At 36.0% G+C, this 26,811-nt stretch overlaps 1 protein-coding gene across 1 annotated transcript in view; it reads left to right on the top strand.

The window, feature by feature from the left end:
• LOC108362633 (ER degradation-enhancing alpha-mannosidase-like protein 3) overlaps window positions 1–26,811 on the top strand; it is a gene marked incomplete at its 5' end in the record, with an annotated part of 106,862 nt that overhangs the window by 46,753 nt on the left and 33,298 nt on the right. The window contains one exon of the mRNA XM_017615691.1: window positions 22,758–22,856. Coding sequence (XP_017471180.1) covers window positions 22,758–22,856 — 99 coding nt within the window. The remainder of the gene's footprint in view (window positions 1–22,757; window positions 22,857–26,811) is intronic.

Genomic DNA, 26,811 nt, shown 5'->3' on the forward strand with positions numbered 1-26,811 from the left:
CCTTTACGCGTTGGCGACGGCGAGTACCGCAGACGATGGAACGATGAGCTGTATGAGCTTTACAACGATATGGACATAGTGCAGCGAATTAAAATACAGCGGCTCCGCTGGCTTGGCTAGCTACTTCAAACTTGCACTCAAAATCTTTTTGAAATATCTAATCCAAAAACATCGATATTTTTACGAAGTTTGAAACTCAGCTTTATTCGATTTTGTTGTGGAACAAATATTGTTAAAGAAGCGATATTCTGCCAAAATCCACAATAAAATCTGCGTTTTGCTACTTTTAGTCCTACAATTGTCACGCCCATATCTAGGGGTTTGTCGCCTTAAAGAAAAATCTTGCCATACAAATATTATATCTGGTTAGGTATTCTATCGGAATCCGCAATAAAATTTTACTTTTTGCTAAAACCCGATGTTTAACACCTTACCAAATATATCTTAACATAAGTTTTCGAAAAGAAATTACAACTAATTGTTGATTCTCACAAAATAAGCCATCTCATCATAAAGAACAATATTTTAAAAATAGTTCTTGAAAAACCCCCATTTTTTGACGTAGAATACGTATTACGTTTCGACATGGAGGCTATGCTCAAATGTTGTAGTTGTAATTTTTAGAGCTTCTCGAAAACGCTTTTTGCACGAGAACTAGTAAAGCGATTTCAAAGAAAAGTGTGCCGTTTCAAAGACCAAATTATAAGCCTATCTACAGATACATTTATTTAAGTAACCGATTCGGTGTCTAACGTAAAAACAACGGTAAATAATGGCTTATTTTGGGGTCAGTTGAGCCTTTAAAGTGCTCTAGCAACTCATGATTGGCAAATATAACTTTCATTTTCGGGATATAGGTTCTTTGGAGCATAAGAAATAGTATCGTGTACAAATTTTACATAAATTCAGTAAATATCGAGCACTTAAAGGCAAAAAATTGTTGAAAAAATTTGCTAATTTTTTTAATACCAAACTGCTCGAAAACCACCGAATGATTTTGTTTTTGATTTCTTTAATCAAAAATGCAGGTGTTTTCCTTTCGTTTGGTATATGGGAAGTATTGGTTGATATCTTCTAAGTATGTATGTTTATTTTATTCAAATATATGGGCATAAATTCTTTTCCATACAAAATCACTTCATCAATTTGGAAACACGTGCATGTGTAAAAACAGTTAGGTGTTGGCAGAGACAAAAGGATACCAAAAACAGATTGCGCAGGTGAGGGGAAATATATATAAGCTGATCGCAGCATATTTTGTACCCATGTACCTACATATTTATCTACATACATATTATAGATATGTACATTGAACATCCATATGTACCCTCAAGTATGGGGTATCGACTACAGGACTGATGAATCGGTAGCTACCTGGTAAACTTCGTCAATTACCGACCGACTACTTGCAGTGTATTTCATCGTTTTCTTTTACAAGGCAATGTCCTAGGCGGTAGTCACCATCGGCTCTCTCTGCACTACCGGGTGTTACTAAAGTAGTCATTTGCGTGATTTATGGGCGTCCTCTGTCGTAGTTTTTCGCTATTCTGCTTCCGACTGGTTCGACTCTGCACTACCATGTGCACTACCACGGGTTAATAGAGTTAGAGTCCGACCGATTAATCGGCATCGGCATCGGCTAGTATCGGCACAAAATTGAGCATCGGCATCGGCATCGGCCTTTTTTCGCCGATTCTTTGGAATTTCTTTTCAAATGTTCAGGTGAAGCGACAGCCAACATTAAAAAACATTTGCCGACAGCTCGCAAAAATTATTTTTTTTTTTGTTGAAGGTGTTTCACGTTTTTTGCATACAAAAGTATGTGCGACAATTTTCTTTTATATGGAGAACACCAGCAAAAAAAATTGTCAAAAATTAACGGGATTTTATAGCAGCTTGACACTTGCACTTCATTATACAAGAATGAAATGGTCTACAAATTCTGATTAAAAAGTTTGAAATTTTGGTGAAAATAAGCAGAATTTTTCTAGTTTTTGTACAAAGTTTGAAATCTGAATTTATATGGTGTTTGTTGTATACCAGCTAGACTTTTATAAAAAAAATAATGAACGTTAAATAAAAAAGACAAAATCGGTCAAAATATCTTAATTCATACATACATATTATAGATATGTACATTGTACATCCATATGTACCCTCAAGCATGGGGTATCGACTACAGGACTGATGAATCGGTAGCTACCTGGTAAACTTCGTCAATTACCGACCGACTACTTGCAGTGTATTTCATCAATTACTTTTACAAGCCAATGTCCTAAGCGGTAGTCACCATCGGCTCTCTCTGCACTGCCGGGAGTTACTAAAGTAGTCACTTGCGTGGTTTATGGGCGCCCTCTGTCGTAGTTGTTCGCTATTCTGCTTACGACTAGTTTGACTCTGCACTACCATGGGTTAATAGAGTAGCTACTTACCTAGGAGTCGGTTCAGTAGCGGTTCAAAAGTAGCGAATGACTCCAGCAGTACTGGAGGGAAATTAAAGGGCTTGGCCTGTAGATGTGCAATAGCTTCTTATTTTTTCAAAAAGAGTTGCCACCTGATAAAAAAATTAAGTTCAAATTATTTTTAAGTTAAATCAGTTACTACACTATGAGTATCGATCGAAATGGTTTTGAAAATATTTTGAATAGGGTTTTCACCTGTTTCAAAATTTGAATTTAAATAAAGTATGCCTGAGTTAAATAAAATATTCAAATATTACGTGAATAGAAGGTGGCAAGATATCCATAGTTTAAATATTTAGATTATTAAAGAGGGTTGCCACCTGGTAAAAACGTAAACTCAAATTATTTAGTAAGTTAAATCAATTATTAAAAATATGGGTATCAAATGAAATGGGTTTAAAAAGGCTTTATTTCTGAACTGTATTTAGGAGCGTTGTAACGTATTTAAAAAATCAAATTTGTCTTAATTCATCAGGCACGTGAAATATTTATGTAAGTATCACAATATCAGACGCTAGAGATTTGTTTATTTCTTAACTATATTTAGGAAGTTTCCACTGTTTCAGAAGTCTTAGCTATGCACAGTTAATTAATTTATGCACAAATCCGAAGACGAAGATAAGATGCGAAGACGAGCATGAAGTCGAAGAAGAATACTAATACGGGGACCTAGGGTAATATAAAAAGTAATACAAATTTCTGCAGTATGAAAGGAAATAAAAATGAATCGAAATAATGATACACGTCATGGCATATATCTATTTATAAGCTGATGGTACATATGATTAAAGTTCATGTGGATCTGCTTCTCTATTGCTAAGTATTAATATTTTGCAATTCATATTGATTTATTAAATTCAATACAATCAAAACGAATATTTCATGTTACGTTTAAGTTTAGCGGCTGTGACTCCGACACAGCCTGCAGGTCAAGACGAAGGCGCTGGACTGATCCTGTTTTGAACCACGTTTTTTATAGAGAATTAAACAAGTATTACGATGGTATAATTTTAAATCCCTAATTTACTGGTCTTCACTATGCAAATCAAGTTTAAAAAGTTCAACTGTTAATAGCTAAGTTAGCTTTAGGACAATATTGACCATCTTATATATGGGTCATTCCATACAATATTTACACCTCAATACTTTTTTGGGGTGAAATATGTTTTTTTACATTCTTTATCTAAAAAAAGTAGGCATCTATTATTTTATTTGGTCATGATATTCGAGAATCTCGAAAAAAAATTCCGGAAATTTTTAACTCACGGAGAAGTATCTTTTTTCAATTGTTTGCAGTTAATAAACTATTTGTCGGAGAAAATCAGTTAAGCTATCATAGATTAAAATAAAAAATGTGTGCATTATAAAATTGAATTTTTTATTTATTTTTTATTAACTTCATCATGTTTGATTTTTATTTTTTTCAACCTGAATAGTTGTCAAACTTTATGGCGTACGCTGTAAAAATTTGGGAATGGAAACACCAAAACTGTAGAAGTTACGAGTTTTTTCATACCTGCATACATAAACTTTAGTCATGATTCAATAATACAAGGTTAGATAAATATTGACAGCAGCGGTTTGATCCCTTACAAAAGGTTGCATTGACGAAGGACGGGGAAAGGGGAAGAATGAAATCTCTTGGTGCGAAAATGGTAGTAGAAAAGTACGCAAAGTAGGCAATTAGTAGTGATATTCCTTTTGTAAATTCTATTGTATTTGCAGGAAATCTGGCATTTTAAACGAAGTGTTGAACGTAATATTGATATATCTACGTGAATTACGTAATTTATGTGCTACTTATCTGTATAAAAACTGCAAAATGACTCAAAATTAAAATAAGATTACTATGAGATTGATGTAAACATCTAATCTAACAGTTTATGTTTTCATCAGTTAAATATGCTTCATATATATATGCTTATACTTCTATTTCACACCAAAGCTACACTGTTTCCATGTAAATTTGTAAAGAAGCAACACGGTTTCACTGTTAAGGGAGCAGTGCGAGAGAGACAACTGTCAGTTTATCGAACCTTGTATTATTGAATCATGAACTTTAGTATAAACTTTTTATTTTAATCTATCTCACACTCTCGTGGAAAGCCGAGGTAATACGCACATTCTGATACTTTAACTGATTTTCTCCTACAAATAGTTTATTAACTGCAAACAATCGGAAAAAGATACTTCTCCGTGAGTTCGAAATTTCGGGATTTATTTCCTAGAGATTTTCGAATATGACGAAATAAAAAAATAGGTGTCTTCTTTTTTCGATAAAGAATGACGTTAAGATGAAGTCTCTACGATGGGCAGAACCCGAGATATAACGATTTGAAGAAGTTCATGATTAGTTAGAATCACAAAAAAAAGCAAACTGTGACAGATCATATGTCCGAAAAGAGAAGAGAAAAATTCCTCGAACACATGTTAGCTTATTTCATGTATAGAACCCACAAAAAAAATTTGAAGCGAATCGCAGACATGACATAATTTTTTTACGAAATCCGTCCGATTTAAAAAAGAATGGCTCATATACAATTTATTATTTTTGCTTTAATAAACAGTATGCCTGCTTTTTGACGCTGGTATTGCGTTGAGCTCGAAATTCGAAACTGCTCTTTATTGGCGACTGGAACGGCCTAGGTTCCAGTCCGCGCCTATTCTTCGATTGAAATATTCGAGACGCCACCTGGGCGGCTGGAACGGCTTAGGCTCCAGTCCGGGCTTACGCTTTAATTGGTAAATTTCATTTTCAAGTAGCGATCTTAAAGCACAAGTTTCTAAGCCGCACTGCTCGAGCGGCTGGAACGGCCTAGGTTCCAGTCCGCGCCTACGCTTTGGTTGGCGAACATCCAGCCGCGTCTATGCAAAGAGTTGACTTAATTACGGGTGATACGCCGCTGTCTCTCAGTTCCTTCAAAATTGAAGTTAGTGTGTCGCTGGTTGATGCCCATGTGTTGTGGCGTAAACACCTCTCCACCAGCTAGTTTCAGTTGGTTCATCTGCCGATGGAATCGAGGACACTGAAATAATACATGGCGGACGTCTTCTTCCACGCCACTTCCACAGAAGTCGCAGTACGCGCGATTTCGGTATGAAGAACTCCATCATACATAATGTTCCATAGCAAAGGGCCAAGTACGGATCCTCTTGGAACGCCACCTGATATCTCAGCCCGTTGCAGGCCTTCTTCCGTTTCGTACCACAGCACTCGCGAATGGTAATATCTTCGTATTAGTCTTCGAAGATTTATTTATTTATTATTATTATCAACAAACAGGACGCTTACAGACTATATAACAAATATATACATAGAATAAGGGAAACCCTTATGACAAGTGCCTTATGAGTAAATTCTTAAAAGTAAACTTTGAGTAAGAAAAATTGAAGTCTAAAGATGAAGAATAAGCATTAAATTGGGAGAGAGTCCTCCTTAAAGGAGCATTCATACCATAAACAGTTTTAACAACACCCACAAAAAACAATTCATTACAACGAAGAATACGTGAGGGAACATTAAAACGAATTTTCATAAGGAGGTGCGAGCAATCTATAGAGCCTACAATTATGTCAAAGACAAAGCACATCGATAACAAAGTACGCCTGGACTCTAAGGACATGAGATTTATTAACAAACAACGAGAACGATAGGACGGAATAGGGTCTACAAATTACAACGGACGCAAAGCAAAGCGTATAAAAGCCCTCTGAACAGACTCTAATCTGTTCACATGAACTGTCTCCAAACAAATACAGCGTATTCTAACCTCGACCGAACTAAAGACGAATACAACAATTTGAGGTATAAGGATCGGAAAATGACGAGCAGTTGCGACGAATAAAGGCCAACATCGCGAATGATTAGAAACAATAAAGTTTATGTGGGTGGTGAAGGAGAGCTTGGAGTCAAAATAAACCCCCAAGTCTTTAAAATCAGTAATTGATTTTACCGGGTCATTCGAAAAACAGTAAGAGGTTGGAACAATACTAATCACTTTTGCAAAATAGGTATAATGACATTTAACAATATTGAGGGACAAACGATTACGCGCACACCAACAGTACAAATTATCAAGCTCACCCTGGAGAATCAATGAGTCTTCTATATTTTTAATTTCATAGTATATCTTCAGGTCATCCGCATATAGAAGAAACTTACACTTTGAGAAACAGGAAGATATATCATTAATAAAGATAACAAATAATAACGGACCTAAGACACTACCCTGGGGAACACCAGAGGAGGAGACAAAAGAATAAGACGATACATTATCAAAACGAACAACACAGCGTCTATTATACAGATAGGATGTGATCCACTTCAGAAACTCTGAATGAAAGCCCAGGCCTTCAAGTTTAGCTATCAATATTCGATGAGGCACCCTGTCAAAAGCCTTAGAGAAATCGGTATATATAGCGTCAATTTAGAATCCCTTTTGAAAGGTTTCCAAACAGTCCTCTGTAAAAGCAGCTAAATTGGTTAACGTAGATCTGCCCGGCACGAACCCATGTTGGTTGGGACATAATAAATGTTTAACAGCAAAGTAAATTTTATCTTTAACTATGGACTCAAACAGTTTTGAGACAGTGGTAAGCTTAGAAATCGGCCTATAATTCTCAATACAATTTTTATTACCACTTTTAAGAATTGGCGTAATAAAAGTCAATTTCCAGTCATCGAGGAAAACTCCGGCAGATAGAGACATGTTAAAAATGTGCCTCAAAGGCGCAATTAGTGAAGGACAACTTTTAAATAAAATAACCGAGAGGCCATCTACATCAGTGTTAGTGGATAGTTTAAGCTGGTTAATGCCATTAGCTACATCCTCGTCTGCCAACTTTAATTTCCCGAAGTTAATGGGAGTATCTTAATTTGACAAAAGATCTTCAGGAATAAAATCATTATCAGAATTACCTGAAATAAAGTTGGAAGAAAAAAAATCAGCAAAAAGATTAACAGCTTCGGAGATGGAGTTGGCTGACTCCCCGTTAAGCTGCTATCAGTACACCACACCCTCTACTAACACCAGTTTTAGCAAAATCTCTGTCTGCGAAAAACGTCAAAGAGAGCTGGATTAAAGAACTCCGCATCGAAAAAGTTAGCATTCAGCCAGGTTTCTGTCAGAACGAAGCAGCCATAATCCAATTGTGAGCTGACAATGTAGACAGATTCGGATTTTTTCCTGAGTCCCGAAGTATTTTGGTGATAGATACTTATTTTCCGATCACCAGAGGTAGAATGACTTTTTACTTCTTGGGCTGCGGCTGGGAATGTTTTTGAAAAAAATCAAAAGGCCGGACAGCAAAGTTGGAGGGCTAAATATCCGATGACAGAATTTTTGAGTAGTCAGATTCTGAAACTCCAAGCTGAAATTAATGTGCTTAATAGTTTCCAAATCAGAATCCTTCTTGACCAGTTTATAGCATACAATTGTCTTCTTATCGATAGCTGCATATTTAGCCACATAGCCAATGATGTCATCAGTCCTTACAGTAGGCAAAAACGATGATAAGTGCAGCCATTTGCGGCGAACCACAACTCCCAGCTCCGAGTTCTCATTTGACCCAAATACACACCGCCTATGTCTCTTATGAGTACGCTTTTTATCCATAGCGGACCACTGTGCATTATTTGCTTGCGCATTGTTAGTTGCGTTTTTCGCTTGTGCATTGCTCAACCTAGCATTGTTCGCCAAAGCCGCAGCAGCAGCATACGTAGGCACAGCGTTAGCGGGGCCAGCAGTTGGTGAACAGGCAGAAGTACAAGCAGGCGAAAGAGATGAAGCAGAAAAACCCATGTTATTACCAGGAGTAGTTGGCGAGCGAGTAAAAGCAACAGCAGCAGAAAAACCGGTATTACTACTAGGAGTAGTTGAAAACCGGTATTAGTATCAACTACATCAAGAGCGGTATAACCAGTATTTATACCCGGCGCATCAGAAACACAATGCATTTCAGAACTTTTTCGTACTGCCACGGTATTAGAGTCAGCAACAGCATCATTAGATGGCGCAGTGAAAGCGCGCTTTGGCAATTTACCAGGCTGAGTAACGACACTATCACTAGCTTTTGCTCGCGAACGCGTCGTTATTTTGTTTCCACTAGTAGCAGGAGCCGGCGAAATAGAATTATCATTTGCTGGTTCAATTAATGCGATAAAAATGCTTTTTAATTTTTCCAAATCCGAAATCGCGTTTAAGATTTTATCTTTCAGCCCACAATGGGCAGAACAATTAGTACATAAAGACATTATTGCGAGATAAATGAAAATAAACACAGAGCGATAGAAAACACGACCGAACTATTCTGCAGTCACAGTCAAAGTGAAATAAGAAATTCCAAGTGATAATAAGAAATTCCAATACTCTCCAGTCTATCCAGTATTTTAGCTTAGTTCCTTACGTCTAAAGTAACAATCACGCGGTACTCTTTGCTCCTCCCAGCCACCGTGTACCGCTAAGCAGACAGGGGTGGTCGGATATGGGGTAGGCCCAACGGATCGCGCGCCCTGTATACTGAGACCGTGTCAAAACCAATCATGCAGTATCTTTTGCTCCTCCCAGCCACCGTATGCCGCTTATTGCATCCCGTGCTAACTTAATGACTTCTGCTACCGCATTCACAGTGTATTCCTCTTTCCTAGACCCGAATAGGTTTGCCGATATTCCCCCTTTCTCTTGCACTTCCCTGTCGAGACCTGCTGTGTCTAGCAGATAAACAGGCCGAATACTTGAGGGATCATCCAGAGGTTTACCTCAACATGGGTACATGTATTAAAGCGTTCATACATATGTACATTAGGGTGGTCCTTAAATGTTGGGAGCAAATTTTTACATCCGATTTCCTAAGCCTCAACCCTTACGTCGATGCTACTATAGTCGAAGATATCACATAAAAATTTTGGTCCCCGTTGGCGACGGTTAAGACGTGTCGCATAGGGGGCAAAGTTCATATTCTTCTATGGACACTCCTAAAATTAAAATAATTTTTTTTTTCGTCTAATACCCAAAATCAATGGTATCATTGCCGAAGATATCACATTTAAATTTTGGTCCCGATTGAAGTCGGTTAAGGCTTGTCGGACAGGGGTTCAGATATCCCTATGATGACGACTTAGCCGACTTCAATCGGGACTAAAATTTATATGTGATATCCTCGACTTTAGTAGTATCGATTTTGGACATAAAATGAAAAAAACATTTTCAATTTTTTGAATTCTTGGAGGCATCTGGACCCTTTGCGACACGCCTTAATCGACTCCAATTGGGACCAAAATTAATATGTGATGTCTTCGATTATGGTAGTATCGATTTTGGGTATTAGATAAAAAAAAATTAATTCAAATTTTTTGAGTCTCCGTAGAGGAATCTGAACTTTGCGCCCTGTGCGACACGCCTTAACCGTCTCCAATGGGGACCAAAATTTATATGTGATATCTTCGACTATAGTAGCATCGAGGTAGGGGTTGAGGCTTAGGAAATCTGATGTAAAAATTTGCTCCCTAGATTTAGGGACCACCCTAATGTACATGTGTATGGACGCTTTTATAGATGTACCTATATTGAGTCGGGTAAAATTCGGGATGATCCCTTCGTTTCGGCCTATTTAGCTAGACACAGCAGGTAAAATCTTGGAGCATATAATAGCTAAGCGTCTCGACCGGGAAGTCCAAGAGAGGGGATATCGGCAAACCAATTTGGGTTTAGGAAAGGGAAATCCACTGTGAATGCGGTAGCAGAAGTCATTAAGTCAGCACGGGATGCAATAAGCGGTACACGGTGGCTGGGAGGAGCAAAAGATACTGCGTGATTGGTTTTGACACGGTCTCAGTATACAGGGCGCGCGATCCGTTGGGCGTACCCCATATCCGACCCCCTCTGTGTGCTTAAGATGCCGCGTGGTTAGCGGGCGCTGGGGGGTGTGAAACCAAGAATTATAGAATACAAGACTGCGCCCATTGCAGCACAATTCGTGAGAGTAATTTTGGCGTGACGTCATGTCAGAATTGACAACTGGGAACAGTGAGAATAAACTGTCAAAATGTCCAATATTTGTAAACAAGTTTTAAGTTAGGTTAGGAACATGTGCTCAGTTGTGTGGGTTTTGATACAAAATAATATACATACATAGTTAATTCAACCAAAATTTTATGTTATCGCGGAATTAAAAATGGACACAGAAATATTAGTCAGCTAATTGATTCCTGGTAGGTACACCATGTTCTTAGAAAACTACGTTTAAAACTATGTTTATATTTGTGGACATTTGACAAAACAACTTAAGTCTATATTTGATAGACAAACTAAATGGCATATGTCGGCAAAGTTTTTTTTTACCGTCAGAGCAATACATTTTATTTAAAGGAAAGCATTCAGTTATTAAAAATAGACACATTTAAAAGGTTGTGAATAGCGATAAAATAATTTAATATTTCTTTCGAATTCTAACATTTTTTTCTTTGACGGTAAAATAGGTTTTGTGCACATATGCTATTTGGTTTGTCCGTGAAAGACAGACTTAAGTTGTTTTGTCAAACGTCCACAGATATATTTCATAGAAGGTGGAACCGATTGAGGAGGCGTTCCTCGGCGTTATTGTGTATAAACCGTACGGTTAGGAGGTGAAGTGTTGTTCATTTACTTAAACCATTTGTAATTACCCAGCACAAAAACTACTTAGTGCATAAATTCAAGTAGGTGCCTCAGGACAACAAGGAGGGTTTAGTGCGACAATATTTGCAACGTGCGGTAACTGCAACAAACGTTTGGCATACATTCAAATGATCCTGTGGCTCGTGCGTTAATTAATTACACAAATTAGTGTTCCGGACCAAATAAACTGGTATTGGACTGTGCAAGAAACACTGTACGGGCACAGGTGTTGAAATCACTTACGCAGATAGCTGATCCGCAAAGTGTTCATCAATTCTATCAATATATTTAATAAAAGTCACGAAATACGTTTAAATATTAACTCCGGCTACGCGGACCACAGTATTTTTGCGCAGAACTTCTTTCTGCGTGGGCGCACATTTCTTGTACATATAACTCCAGCTACGCCATCCACAGTATTTATGCGTAGATTTCACTCCGAAATCCACAAAAAAGGGCATATTTCAGACTGAATTTATTAATAAATTAGTAACTGGAAATTACAAAATTAAATTAGACAATGGGTATAAAATTATAACACAACCGGCATTAATGCAAAATTTGCTTTATTTCACTTTTAAATGGGAAATGATACCAAAATCTGAGTTTTGCTTTATTTCCAACAAAGGACAGAAGGAAACAGAACTTTGTTTATTCCAAAAACGCATTTAAACAAATATTTTTACTTATGAAAAGTCTAACAAAATATAGGGAAAGCGTCGTCTTTAATAACTGCTCGGCAAATTGGACATAGCGCTTTTGTATGAATTTTGTCTGCATGCTTTTTAATATGCTGAAAATATTGCTGGAAAACCTCAAAATCTTTGCATGGAACCATGGCGCAATAAACAAGTGAAGTGAAGCTTTCTCGCTTTATTTTCTGACATTCGGCTGCCTTATAGTGAAATTTTAAAGGCAATTTTTCATATAAGGCAGTGTCAAAATCTTTCTTCGCGCTCTAATTACTTCAACTGGTATAATTCCGCCACGGCATGGAACAAGCAAAAGGTCCGTATCCGAACTGTGGATTTCGTTTACGAAATGGTATGTAATAGTGATGTAAAAATATGTAAAATTCAGGGCCAGTTTTTCAGTGCACGGCCGTGGTTTAAACTAAGTTTAAACGCCCGATCTCCCTGGTTTAATCTAAGATCTGCCAATCAAATGTCAGCCAGCTGTTCAATTTAAACTCAGTTTACTTAATCTAAGTTTAAACTGACCCTCAGACTTCTAAACTCGGACGTGTACCCGGTACAAGCGGTGGGATGAATGGCGTAATAAACAGGTGAAGTAATAAAACAGCTTCCTCGCTTTGTTTTCTGACATTCGGCTGCCTTATAGTCACATTTTTTAGGCAAATTTTCAAATACGACAGTGTCAAAATCTTTCTTCTCTTTCTAATATTACTTCTCTGGTATAATTCCGCCATGGGTGGGGTGCATTCAGCAACACCATACGCAATAATTCCTATTACTTGGACATTAAAAAGCCGTTTCAGAAGTGAAATAGTGTCATTTTATTATTCAGCCCTATTATGCATTTCGATTACGGTCCCGCATTCCGCTCCGCTTAGGGTTGCCAGACGTACTGCTTTTGGGAGTAAACGTACTCCTTTTTATTGCAATGTACTCCTATGTACTTAGTGACACGAATTTCGATACGATACGATACCATATCGATACTTTTGGCATTCGATACCGATATTTTCTACTCGATAGTTTTTAAACGATATTTTTTGGAATCGAGTTCCAGAACCTTAGTATCGTATCGAATGTCATAAATTCACATTACAAGGTTAATGTTATTAACAGCTTAACATAATATTACCGGCGTGAGTTTTTCTACGCAAGCACGCAAGTTTTTCTCATTTAATAAACTGAAATCAATTTGCGTGCGTGATTTATCAGTGTTGCATTTCTGTCAAATTTACAGAAATTTGCTGAGAAAAATTTGAATCCATAGTCGCGCCAAAATGTTTGAGCATAAACGTCAAATCGAAATGTCACGCAAGACAAATCTTGGAATTTGAGTTAGCTTTTTACGCTCGCCGTTCAATTTCGGTTAGTCCCATACAAGTTGTATGTGCATGAGAAATGTTTGACAGTAAATTGCCGGCATACGTGAATATAAGACTGGCCTGTAACAATTCTTCCCGATATAAATTGAGCTTTAAAGATCAAAAATTTATACTAAAGTTAGGATGCCATGTGGGAGGATTTGAACCTGCGGCCTCGGGGTTTTAAGTCAACACCTCAATCTCTACGTGTTGTAATAATAATAGAGTTCGGCTCTTACACAATATGTTAGTGTTTGGCCGAACTTCTCTGATTTGTCGCGTGCGCCTTAATGTTGTGGCACAAAGGGGCTCCCTACAGTTTTATGTCGACTCTGAACGGCGATTGTATTTTATGGGAAGCTGTATTTCATTTTCAAGTTTTGCGCACTTCTAACCACTACACCACATCGGCCTATATGCGAGACCTATATTCAGATTAAAGAACTGCAAAATTCAACATTTTCTGTAAAACTCTTTTTTTCAAAAATTTGATGCATTGCTATGTCATGTCGACTCAAACATGGTGTTATGCCCTGTCATTCCATCTCAAACATACATTTTTTTAGCATGTCGTTCCTACTTAGCTAAGCTGTTGTGCTTCTGTAGCATATTTTTAATACTGTTTGATCCTGCCTTGGATGAAAATACATACAGGTTTCTAATTAGACAATGCTTTAATGCATTTTACTATAATAGGTGCTTAAAAAATTTACAAAATCTCTTCCCGTATATAAAATGTAATTAATAATGCTGACTATGTCGCATGTGTTGCATATGTTGCTTGTGTTGACTTGCATTGATTTGATGCATGATTTTATTTCAATTATTCGACAGTGTCTTCATATGTATTGTGAAACATGTATGAGCGAAGTGACCCATGTCGCTATGTTTTATAGTTCAACATTTGCAGGCCTTTGATTCAGATAAATTTTTTGGATTTTGGTATCGATATTTGGAATATCGAGTCTTTTTATTCCGATATTATTGGGTACCCGATATTTTTAAAGCGAAACTTTAAATGAGTACCATATCGATACTTTCGGTTCGATATCGTGTCCCTACATGTACTCCCAAAAAAAATATCTGGAAATGTACTCCTTTATTAGTTTTGTACTTCTTCTGTACTCCTTTTTCCAGCTATTAATATTTTATCATTTGGGTTTACCGGCGATAAACACTTTGAGAGAAAAGCGCAAGTAAAAAAAGTCGTTACTGTACAGCTTTGAATTTAACCCTCCTTTGGGTTTACCAGGGGGTTTGGGAGAAAAGCGCAAGCGGCACCAAGTCTTCGTCGGCTACTTTATTACATATCTTCTGTAACCATAGGCTAATTTCCTCCCACTAGGAGGGAATTCATTCGATCAACCCTATACAGTTTTTTTTCTTTATACAAAATCTAAGAAAAAATACACCTGAAAAAGAGGTGTGTGCCGCATGTACTTATCTCCCTAAGCTGACAAATGCAAATAAGGATTAAAATTTTAAAACCAATTAATAAAATTAAAGTAAAATATTAACAAAGTTAACTAAAAAAATACTTTGTTTAACAAAATCTATAAAGAACCCTTTTATTTTTCAAAAAACCTGTGCGACAGTTATTATTTTAGGCCCTGTACTTTGTCATTTCATTGTGGCAAACACTACTTAGTAAGCAAAGTTAAGTGTGATATTGAAAAAGTATAAGCATGGCCGTTGCAAGGTAGGTGCAGGGCGCTCGGATATAAAAACCAGAAAAATATTATAGTATCTATAAGGCTTAATTTAAAAAAATGGCCATACATTCAGGAAGAGTCTGGAATTCTTTCCTATAAGGGCGGTCATTGAAGAGGCGGTGAGCTAAGGGGGAGTGGGCGTGGCACCTCCAACCCCCACCTAGGCGCCCAATGTGTCCCAGGAACCCCTTACAAAAATCGCCAAAAATCACAATTTTCCCTTGCGTCCACAGAATTTTCGTTAGGGATTATAACCCTTACTACGTAGAATCCTCCTTTCTGTGTTGCCGAAGAAGAGAGGAGGAACCCCTCTCCTCGTCAAAATTGTATAACATTTCTTGTGGATATAATTCCGGTATCCAAAGTTTTTTTGCACTTAACTCCTTCCTGCGTAGGCGGCCTTCGGCCGCGCTTAGGGATTATAACCCTTACTAAGTAGAATTCTCCTTTCTGTGTTGCCGGGGAAGAGGGGCAGGCACCTCTTTTGTTATCATGGGTATATAAAATGTCCCGTGCAAATGAATATTCAACCTTTTTCAAACGAAAAAACGCAAGTGAAAATTGTGACTTTTGGACATTTTTCTAAGGGGTCCTTAGGGAACCATAGGGGCCCCAGGTGATTGGGAGTAACATTTTTGTCAATGGCGGTTCATGCCCTCGCGGAATTAAAAATGGACACAGAAATATTAGTCAGCTAATTGATTCCTGGTAGGTACACCATGTTCTTAGTAAAACTACGTTTACAACTATGTTTATATCTGTGGGCATTTGACAAAATAGCATATGTCGGCAAAGCTTTTTTTACGGTCAGAGCAATACATTTTATTTAAAGGAAATCATTCAGTTATTGAAAATAGACACATTTAAAAGGGTGTGAATAGCGATAAAATAATTTAATATTTCTTTCGAATTCTAACATTTTTTTCTTTGACGGTAAAATAGGTTTTGTGCACATATGCTATTTGGTTTGTCCGTGAAAGACAGACTTAAGTTGTTTTGTCAAACGTCCACAGATATATTTCATAGAAGGTGGAACCGATTGAGGAGGCGTTCCTCGGCGTTATTGTGTGTAAACCGAACGGTTAAGAGGTGAAGTGTTGTTCATTTACTTAAACCCAGCACAAAAACTACTTAGTGTATAAATTCAAGGAGGTGCCCCAGGAGAACAAGGAGGGTTTAGTGCGACAATATTTGCAACGTGCGGCAACTGCAACAAACGTTTGGCATACATTCAAATGATCCTGTGGCTCGTGCGTTAATTAATTACACAAATTAGTATTCCGGACCAAATAAACTGGTATTGGACTGTGCAAGAAACACTGTACGGGCACAGGTGTTGAAATCACTTACGCAGATAGCTGATCCGCAAAGTGTTCATCAATTCTATCAATATATTTAATAAAATTCACGAAATTCGTTTAAATATTAACTCCGGCTACGTGGACCACAGTATTTTTGCGCAGAACTTCTTTCTGCGTGGGCGCACATTTCTTTTACATATAACTCCAGCTACGCCGTCCACAGTATTTATGCGTAGAACTTACTCCGAAATTCACAAAAAAGTGCATATTTCAGACTGAATTTATTAATAAATTAGTGACGGGAAATTACAAAATTAGNCCAAAATCTGAGTTTTGCTTTATTTCCAACAAAGGACAGAAGGAAACAGAACTTTGTTTATTCCAAAAACGCATTTAAACAAATATTTTTACTTATGAAAAGTCTAACAAAATATAGGGAAAGCGTCGTCTTTAATAACTGCTCGGCAAATTGGACATAGCGCTTTTGTATGAATTTTGTCTGCATGCTTTTTAATATGCTGAAAATATTGCTGGAAAACCTCAAAATCTTTGCATGGAACCATGGCGCAATAAACAAGTGAAGTGAAGCTTTCTCGCTTTATTTTCTGACATTCGGCTGCCATATAGTGAAATTTTAAAGGCAATTTATCATATAAGGCAGTGTCAAAATCTTTCTTCGCGCTCTAATTACTTCAACTGGTATAGTTCCCCACGGCATGGAACAAGCAAAAGGTCCGTATCCGAACTGTGGATTTCGTTTACGAAATGGTATGTAATAGTGATGTAAAAATATGTAAAATTCAGGGCCAGTTTTTCAGTGCACGGCCGTGGTTTAAACTAAGTTTAAACGCCCGATCTCGCCGGTGTAAACTAAGATCTGCCAATCAAATGTCAGCCAGCTGTTCAATTTAAACTCAGTTTACTTAATCTAAGTTTAAACTGACCCTCAGACTTCTAAACTCGGACGTGTACCCGGTACAAGCGGTGGGATGAATGGCGTAATAAACAGGTGAAGTAATAAAACAGCTTCCTCGCTTTGTTTTCTGACATTCGGCTGCCTTATAGTCACATTTTTTAGGCAAATTTTCAAATACGACAGTGTCAAAATCTTTCTTCTCTTTCTAATATTACTTCTCTGGTATAATTCCGCCATGGGTGGGGTGCATTCAGCAACACTATACGCAATAATTCCTATTACTTGGACATTAAAAAGCCGTTTCAGAAGTGAAATAGTGTCATTTTATTATTCAGCCCTATTATGCATTTCGATTACGGTCCCGCATTCCGCTCCGCTTAGGGTTGCCAGACGTACTGCTTTTGGGAGTAAACGTACTCTTTTTTATTGCAATGTACTCCCAAAAAAAAATATCTGGAAATGTACTCCTTTATTAGTTTTGTACTTCTTTTGTACTCCTTTTTCCAGATATTAATATTTTATCATATACAGGGTGTAAACACACACACAGTTTTTTTTTTGAAAAATAGGATTGGCCTTTATAGATTTTGGAAAAAAAGTAGTTCATTGTTAATTATCCACAGATTTTACTTCAATTTTATTAATTTGCTTTTAAATTTTAACCTTTATTTGGGTTTACCGGCGATAAACACTTTAAGAGAAAAGCGCAATTAAAAAAAGTCGTTACTGTATAGCTTTGAATTTAACCCTCATTTGGGTTTACCAGGGGGTTTGGGAGAAAAGCGCAAGTCTTCGTCGGTTACTTTATTACATATCTTCTGTAACCATAGGCTAATTTCCTCCCACTAGGAGGGAATTCATTCGATCAACCCTATACAGTTTTTTTTTCTTTATACAAAATCTAAGAAAAAATACACCTGCAAAAGAGGTGTGTGCTGCATGTACTTATCTCCCAAAGCTGACAAATGCAAATAAGGATTAAAATTTTAAAACCAATTAATAAAATTTAAGTAAAATATTTACAAAGTTAACATAAAAATACTTTGTTTAACAAAATCTATAAAGAACCCTTTTATTTTTCAAAAAACCTGTGCGACAGTTATTATTTTAGGCCCTGTACTTTGCCATTTCATTGTGGCAAACACTACTTAGTAAGCAAAGTTAAGTGTGATAGTGAAAAAGTGTAAGCATGGCCGTTGCAAGGTAGGTGCAGGGCGCAGGATATAAAAATCCGAAAAATATTAAATTATTTATAAGTCTTAATTTAAAAAAATGGCCATACATTCAGGAAGAGTCTGGAATTATTTCCTATAAGGGCGGTCATTGAAGAGGCGATGAGTGAAGGGGGAGTGGGCGTGGCACCTCCAACCCCCACCTAGGCGCCCTATGGGTCCCAGGGACCCCTTAGAAAAATCGCCAAAAATCACAATTTTCCCTTGCGTCCACAGAATTTTTGCGTAGAATTCGGTTAGGGATTATAACCCTTACTACGTAGAATCCTCCTTTCTGTGTTGCCGAAGAAGAGAGGAGGAACCCCTCTCCTCGTCAAAATTGTATAACATTTCTTGTGGATATAATTCCGGTATCCAAAGTTTTTTTGCACTTAACTCCTTCCTGCGTAGGCGGCCTTCGGCCGCACTTAGGGATTATAACCCTTACTAAGTAGAATTCTCCTTTCTGTGTTTCTGGGGAAGAGGGGCAGGCACCTCTTTTGTTATTAAGGGTTATAAAATGTCCCGTGCAAATGAATATTCAACCTTTTTCAAACGAAAAAACGCAAGTGAAAATTGTGACTTCTGGAAATTTTTCTAAAGGGGTCCTTAGGGAACCATAGGGGCCCTAGGTGATTGGGAGTAACATTTTTGTCAATGGCGGCTCATGCCCTCTCCAAAAAGGTCGGAAAAGGTGCCACGTTCACTCCCCCTTCGATCTCCATCTCTTTAACAACCAACCCTATTGGAAAGCCAACCCATATAGTTACAGTCAGTCAATAAAGTTTAGGTACAGCGAATATTTTACAATACGGGCAACTATTTTTTAAATATTTTATTTTTTGCAAATTTTTTATAAAAATATGGTTAATTCTACAACAAAAACCTCAAAAAGAAAAGTTCCTAACCTTGTGCAAAATTAAAGAAAATTCTGCAAAATTTCATTCAAATATTGCACTTTTTATTTATGCTCTCTAGAAAAAATTTGAGTATGCAGTTTTTTAGCCCATTCAATTTTAGTATAATAAAGTGCAAGTAAAGCTAGGACTTACCATTGAGTTTTGGGAAATTTTTTTGTTGAAGGTGTCGCACATTTTTTCCATATAAAAAAATTATCAAACATTATTTTATATGGAGAAAATGAGCGACACCTTCAACAAAAAAAATCCTAAAAATCAATGGTAAGTCCTAGCTACCACAAACTTGCACTTTGTTATACTAAAATTGAATGGGCTAAAAAACTGCATACCCAACTTCTTTCTAGAGAGCGTAAATAAAAAGTGCAATATTTGAATAAAATTTTGCGGAATTTTCTTTAATTTTGCACAAGGTTCGGAACCCTGATTTTTGAGTTTTTTGTTGTAGAATTGACCATATTTTTTTAAGAAATTATCGAAAAATAAAATTTTTAAAAAATAGTTGCCCGTATTGTAATAAATTCGCTGTACCTAAACTTTATTGACTGACTGTATTTATTTTTCACATTTATTGTTGCTTTGAAAAAGATTTCTAAGATATCTTTGTTTGTTTGTACCTATTTAATGGTAATTTGGAACAATAAATTACACAAAAAACTAAAAAAAAATTGTACTCCTTTCTTATGTCATGTACTGCTTTTTTCCATCGAAAATATAAATGTACTTTCTCCGTTTTAAAATCTGGCAACCCTTGCTCCGCTACAATCGTAATTTGGTATTCTGAAATACGATCGAATCGAAAGAAGAAGAGCAAGAGCGAAAACATCTTCGAGATCAGCTGGTTACCTAGGAATGTGTGAAATCGAAACAAAACAAAAGAAATATTTGCCACCAAACTATAGCAGCTTATGAAGCTAAAGCCAATGTGCCAAAATGCGGGTATAAACAATTATTTATTATTTAATATCGGAACCGAAATCATATAAGTTAATTGATTGGTTTTTGGTTTTCACACACTTTTGAAACACAAATTATATGCTTTTTTACTGTAGATAAGTTGTTGCCAAAACACAGCATAAATCTTCCAATAACTTACAAATATAAAAATGTGAAATATCGAGGGCTTAAATTCACTAAAACCCTCTATCTGCAATTTGCACAAAAACTAATTTGTGATTTTAGAAACCATCTGGGACTTATTACCTGTCATCACTGATGTATCACTTCTGATTTCCAATTTATAATAGTGTAAATTCTTCTGTCAAGCGTTATATAAGGTAGCATTAATATCACCGATGACAGTTAAATCTTAGGTGGATTTTTATATCAGGATCAAAGTGTGCAGATAGAGGGTATTATTGAATATAAGCCCTTGATATGTAAAATATATAAAAATTTTATTTCAACGTATACAAAAAATAAATCTACCTGCGTTACAGCACGTCGGGAGAGGGGGAAGGGGGGCCGCGGCGTAGCGTGATGTGGTGTGGCGCGCGGACGCTGGCCGCCGCGAAGGTAAGCAAATTTAATGTTTGAAAGAGCAATAGTGTCAATGGATTTTATTTCGCTTTTAAAAGGGTAATAATGTCAATTGACTTTATTTCACACCATGTCACCGAAACATAATTATAAGAATGAAATCTATAGCCGCGGCGTTATTGCTTGAAGAGGAGAACGAGTCCCAGATTGCTGATGCGGAAGTTGAAAGGCGGAGATTTAGGGACATGTTTGATCCTTTTCGGCTGAGTGAATAATCTTAAGAAATTCATCTTGAACTGCATTACTCACCGCTGAAAGCCAGTGTTTTTAAAAAGTTAGTAAAAACGAGTGCAATAATAAAAACATCTTTTATGTAACGCCACTTTTTATGTATGTGTGTATGTACATACGTCCAGTAATTTTATATAAATTCATTGTATTCAAATTGTATTAAGTGCATTGCACAGTCTTATTTATAGATAATGAAAACAAAAACAACTGGACTTCCTCTTTGAAAACCCCGCATAATATCCCTTTTGGTTTCCATTATTTGAGCCAATTTTTCGTATTGTCCGTATTGCCGCTCACGAAAACACAGAAATCGAGAAAATTCATTTATGATGACTTTTACAATCATGCACAGTATATTTTACTTAATTTTTTTATAAAATTGTATTATTTAAACCCACGAAAATAACAATCGAAACGGTCTCCGTCAACAAATTTGCGCGGACCGCCGCGACGCTGGACACTTTCAAAATTGTAGACTTACAAATTCGTCCATTTAACTTGTTCATGTACTACTATTTTTTGTCAAATGTAACTGGGTGACTACCTATGTGCTAGTGCTTTTGCTTTATTACTCAGTTGTTAGGGTTAAAAGTTGGTCTTATTGCTCAACGAGAAATGAAATAAAGCATACAGTTATTTCACATTCAATTGGGAAATAACAAGTGTTCGTTATTGTCGCTTGTGTTATTTCACCCCCCGCCCCTCAACATTTGTTAAATTTCTTGCGAGAAATTTTGTAATATGAAGATACTTACAAAAATGTATCTCAAGTATATGGGACTCAAAAAATTTTAAGGGCAATTATGGTATCTCAATGAGAAATTATCTGCTCTTTGTCTTTCTGATCTGATAAAAATTTGTCAATTCAGATAAGGAGACAAATGGCTTAAAGAATGAGCAGAACGCAAAAAAAGCCAGCCATCCAATATAAAACATTTATTAATAGCAAAAGGGGACCTTGCAGATTTAAAAATAAACAATTTAAATGGGTTTTCAAACAAAAATACTGCCAAAATGTTTTAATGATTTGGATTTAATTTCACGTTAACATAATAACAAACTGACAAAAAATTAATTCGTCTCTCGTTTTTCATAATCTTATAAGTGTTTGTAGCACACCTGAAAATTCTCTAAATAAGCTGAAACCTTACAGTCGAGTTCATCTTTATAAAAGGAAGCAATTGAAGCCAATTCCCGAAGTATTCGGTAAATTTTTTTTAAACTTGGCCATATAAGGGACACCCTAATGGAAACTATATGTCATAGTGGTCCCATTTTGCGGGTTCCGACAAATGATTAATACATTATAAAAATACACTCTTTTACCGAATTTCAGTCGCATATCTCTAAAACTGGGGACTAGATTGCGTTCAACCCGACAGACAGACGGACAGACAAACATGAATATGGATAAACGTTCAACGTTATTATGTTAACGTTCAGCGTTTTGCCTTATTGGCATACATTTTCATGGGTCTATATATTTATATATTCTTCTTCTGGTACTTACAAACATCGTGCCAAAGTGATACCATTTCATGTTCATGAAAGGTATAAAATAAGTTTTTTAAAGAACAAAAGACTTTTCAAGGGCTCCTTTTGATATTTGCTGATTAGCAATTAAGACATCTTGGTATGTGCATATGAATGTATTTTATAAGTATATGAATTTAATTTAGACGGTCACACTAATCTGAAGTTGCAAGGATATTCTACATATTTTATACTTATTCAATTTATTAATGTTTCTTTTGACAGGCGAAGAGTCCCGAAGATGGGGAAATGGGTTTGCTGTTTATGCAAGAAATGCTAGAATTGACCAAAATTCAAAGCATGAATCAACTGGCCCAACTTCAGGTAAGTTGTTTATTACAACACGTTGCTACACAAAAAAGTAATGAAATATGCCCAAACAAAACCTAGTGTAGGTTGTAGCTATGGTCGAGTACAACATGAAAATAAATTCCGTATAGTTTCTGAACCATAAATTTTTTACAAAAAATCGTTATGTTCGTACTTGATGCGCTTATCTATTAACAGTTTGACTATTTTTCATCCGATAAAAACCGAACATGTTTTGAAAAGGGGATTTATAGACTTTTAAAATGGTGTATAACAATATATTGTTAAAGCTTAAACAGACGGCAGCGTTGATCCTGATTAACTCGGACTTAATCCGGATCAACTGCAGATAATATCCGGATCAACGCTGCCATCTGTTTATGCTTTAGACTAAGCTTGTTGGAAGTTTTCATCGCTTAAACTTTAATAAGCCCATATTTTTCTTATTTTTTCACCTGGACATTGCTGATTTCAAAAATTTCTATTAAAGTTTGTAGTTTTTACCTAAAATAACATTTATTTTCGAATAAATTGGTACCTCACCTAATGCAATTGTATAAAAATTGTCGAAGTTAAGCAATTTAAGCAAACATTCGGTATTAAATTTATATGTGTGTATTAGACCGTTAGTTATTTCTTTTGGTCGAAAAATAAGCTGCGCAACATTTTATTCGAATATGATAACTCTAAGTACTTGCGCGTTGCATTTCAAAATTAAAAAAAAAAACATGCGTTCAGGGAAAAAAGTTGTTAACAAAATAGTTGAAAATCGTGGATTTTATAGTCATTTGCTATGTAAAATAACTCACAGAATCCGAATATGAGATCAAATATAAAAATAGTAGGATAGGTTTTAAGAATTCGCGAAGTTATCGTTTTTATTCCAAATTGAGAAAACAGCATTTTCAATTTTTTCCAAAAATATCCGGTTCTGATTCTCACATCGCAAGATCTTCGAAATCCCTATGGACTTGATATACCATGTTTTGCAATCAAATTATCAGTTTAAGAGTTCTCTGCAAATTTATGGGTGAAATCGGACACAATTTTAAGTCGCATCGATATTCCACTGTGAATTACACCTAAAAGCTGCAAACTTTTTGTTCTTATTTTTATGTTTATTTAATTTCAAAGTATATAGATCCAAATCTTTTGCAAATCGATTTGTTAATAGAAAAGTTATAAGGGCCGACTCTAAACAGAAACTCCCTGGGAGTTGTCTCTATTTTCCCTTTCCTCCTATCATGAATAAAAATTCCCTGAGAATTTTTAAATTTAAATGGCGGAGTTGAGCTATCAAAAAACTGTCAAACAGCTCTTTCGAAGTTTGAAATTCGGGGAAAATGCTACTCCCTGGTAGTTAATTACACTATGCGACAGTCAAAATCGGGATGGGATGAAACCAACGGGAAATTTTATATCGGTCAAAAACAAGTTATACGTGGCCCGGCGTTTCGCTGGGTCACGTCTAGGAATCGAGATATATCGATTTGAAGTTAGTAACTATCATATCGGGGAAATTGTCACCTTTGGTGGTCTTTTTTTTGACATAACTCGAGAACCATTAGTCCGATTTTGCTCAAACAAATTTAAAAAAATTATACGTGTCCCGGCGTTTCGCTGGGTCACGTCTAGAAATCGAGATATATCGATTTGAAGTTAGTAACTATCATATCGGGGAAATTGTCACCTTTGGTGGTCTTTTTTTTGACATAACTCGAGAACCACTAGTCCGATTTTGCTCAAACAAATTAAAAAAATTAAAAATTACAATTCCTTTAATCTGTTCATGTAACGTTTTTCTATAATATAACTTTCCCCCGTAGTTTGAACCTTTCCCGATCACTGACCCCTACCATTTGTCTCACAGTGTTATTAGAGGATTTCTTTCTCTGGAGAAACAAATTCCCAAATAGGAAATAGTAAACAAATAAATGTTATTGGATTCAAGCGACGTATCGATACTGTACAGCACATCGTAAAATAAATTAAAATATCATTTCCATTGAAATGATTATGCACATCGCAATTAGAAAAACAGCTGGCAATAGTTTTGTTTCATTAAGCAATAGTTTTGTAACAATTGTTATGTCTTGGCTGAAAAAAAAAATTGATAAAGGGCGTGTGTGAATCGGTAACAAAGTTCTATGGGAAAAGCTGTTGAATAATACTTTTACTATGGCGAGACAGTTTTGCCAATCTGCTGTGCGAAATGAAATATTTTTTGACAGCAGTAAATTTTTGATAACCGCAGATTTATGCGGAGTAAAATATTACAAATTGAAGTTAAATTAATATTATAAGAAAACATCTACCATCGTTGATTGCAATTCATCAATCTAAGCTTTTATTTAACGAAAAATTACACACATCAACCATCTTTGCGATTGTCAAAATTTTCTATGCATTTGTCAAAAATTTCACTAGCCTCATGAGCTACTGAAATTTCATTCACCTCATAGTTGTCAAAAATTTACTCGCCGCGAACTTTGTCACCGATTCACACACGCTCAAAATAAGATAAACTGAGATAGCAAAATAACATTTGATTTTTAGATAAAGTTTGGAAGTTTCTGCGGGATAAATTTATACTTGTAAATATTTTCCACCAAAATAAAAACTATTTTACATAAAACTTCAAGCTTTTTCCATGGTTGGCGTTTTTGTCCTCTTTTATCCTCTTATATGAGAGAAATCCTCAGAACTTAAAATTACTTGTAAGTTACTGTATAATTATTTTAATAGCAAAAATTGAGCTAATTTGACGACGGGTTTTGTTTGGCTATTTTTTGTGTATCTGACAAACAAGAAGAAGGCAAATTTTGTGGGATATCATTTCATAAAAGTGGGCCCAGCAGCTACTCTAATTCTTTTTCACGAAGCCAAATTCAATAAAACGTGGTCAACCACACTGCTGCTTTAGGGTTTTTTTTGATAAAGGTGTTCTTACACGGATGTATTTGCATGTGTACATGGCCCTTTTTACATACCGTGTAAAGGCAAGTTAGATTTGTTTCTGTACAAAGCAGATGCACGTACATACGAAATAGAAATGCTTCTATTTTCATCTGACACACAGGTAGAATCTGAGTTTGGTTTATTTCGTTTTCAAAGATCGTATTTTTAAATAGTTTAATAAAGACTGTGAATTTGACAGACATACGCAATTACATATGTATGTATCGAAAAAGTCACATTTACAGATGCAAATACATATCGTGTAAGAACACCTTAATGATCTCCTAGTGGAGAATAACGAGAAATGGTGAAGGCACTGCAATTAATCGAGCCAAACGTGAAATTCAGTGAGGATAGAGTGATTTCAAATCCCGTTCTCTTGATTGGCAAAACTATTAGAGATTTCGTGTCCTACAAAACTAAAAATTTCTTCGTTGCCTTTGGCTCGTCTTCAGACTTCTTGCCGATTGATCCATCCGAATGGGGACAAAATTAAGATTATATAGATGCTACCGAATTTTGTCGAGTATTATTCGTTGTAAATAACACAGCTGAGCGGGGTGTTCAATTTATGAAAGATTACAATCGAATCCTGACAAAAAATGAGCAAAAACAATTGCCGCTTCAATCAAAATATTATTAACTTTTGCTTAATGAAACAAAACTATTGTCAGCTGTTTTTGTAATTGCGATGAGCATAATCATGCCAATGGAAATGATATTTTATGTAATTGATTTTACGAACAAATGTGCTGTACAGTATGGATACGTTGCTTGAAGCCAATATCGTTTTCTAAATTTGCTATAACTTTTCTATTTTCAAATGGATTTTCAAAAGATTGGGAACTATATACTTTGAAATTAAAAGAGCTTTAATCTATCATATAATAAAATTGTAACACGCCCATGTCTGTACGTTATAGATATTAAAGAAAAATTAATGTGGTCTTTATTATAGCCACATAACCAAATCAATCATTTTTAGAATTTTTGTTTGTCTGTCCGTATGTTT

The sequence above is a fragment of the Rhagoletis zephyria genome, unplaced genomic scaffold, assembly GCF_001687245.7.
Source record: "Rhagoletis zephyria isolate East Lansing unplaced genomic scaffold, Rhagoletis_zephyria_1.1 Rzeph_scaffold_01058, whole genome shotgun sequence".
Classification (NCBI taxonomy): Eukaryota; Metazoa; Arthropoda; class Insecta; order Diptera; family Tephritidae; genus Rhagoletis; species Rhagoletis zephyria.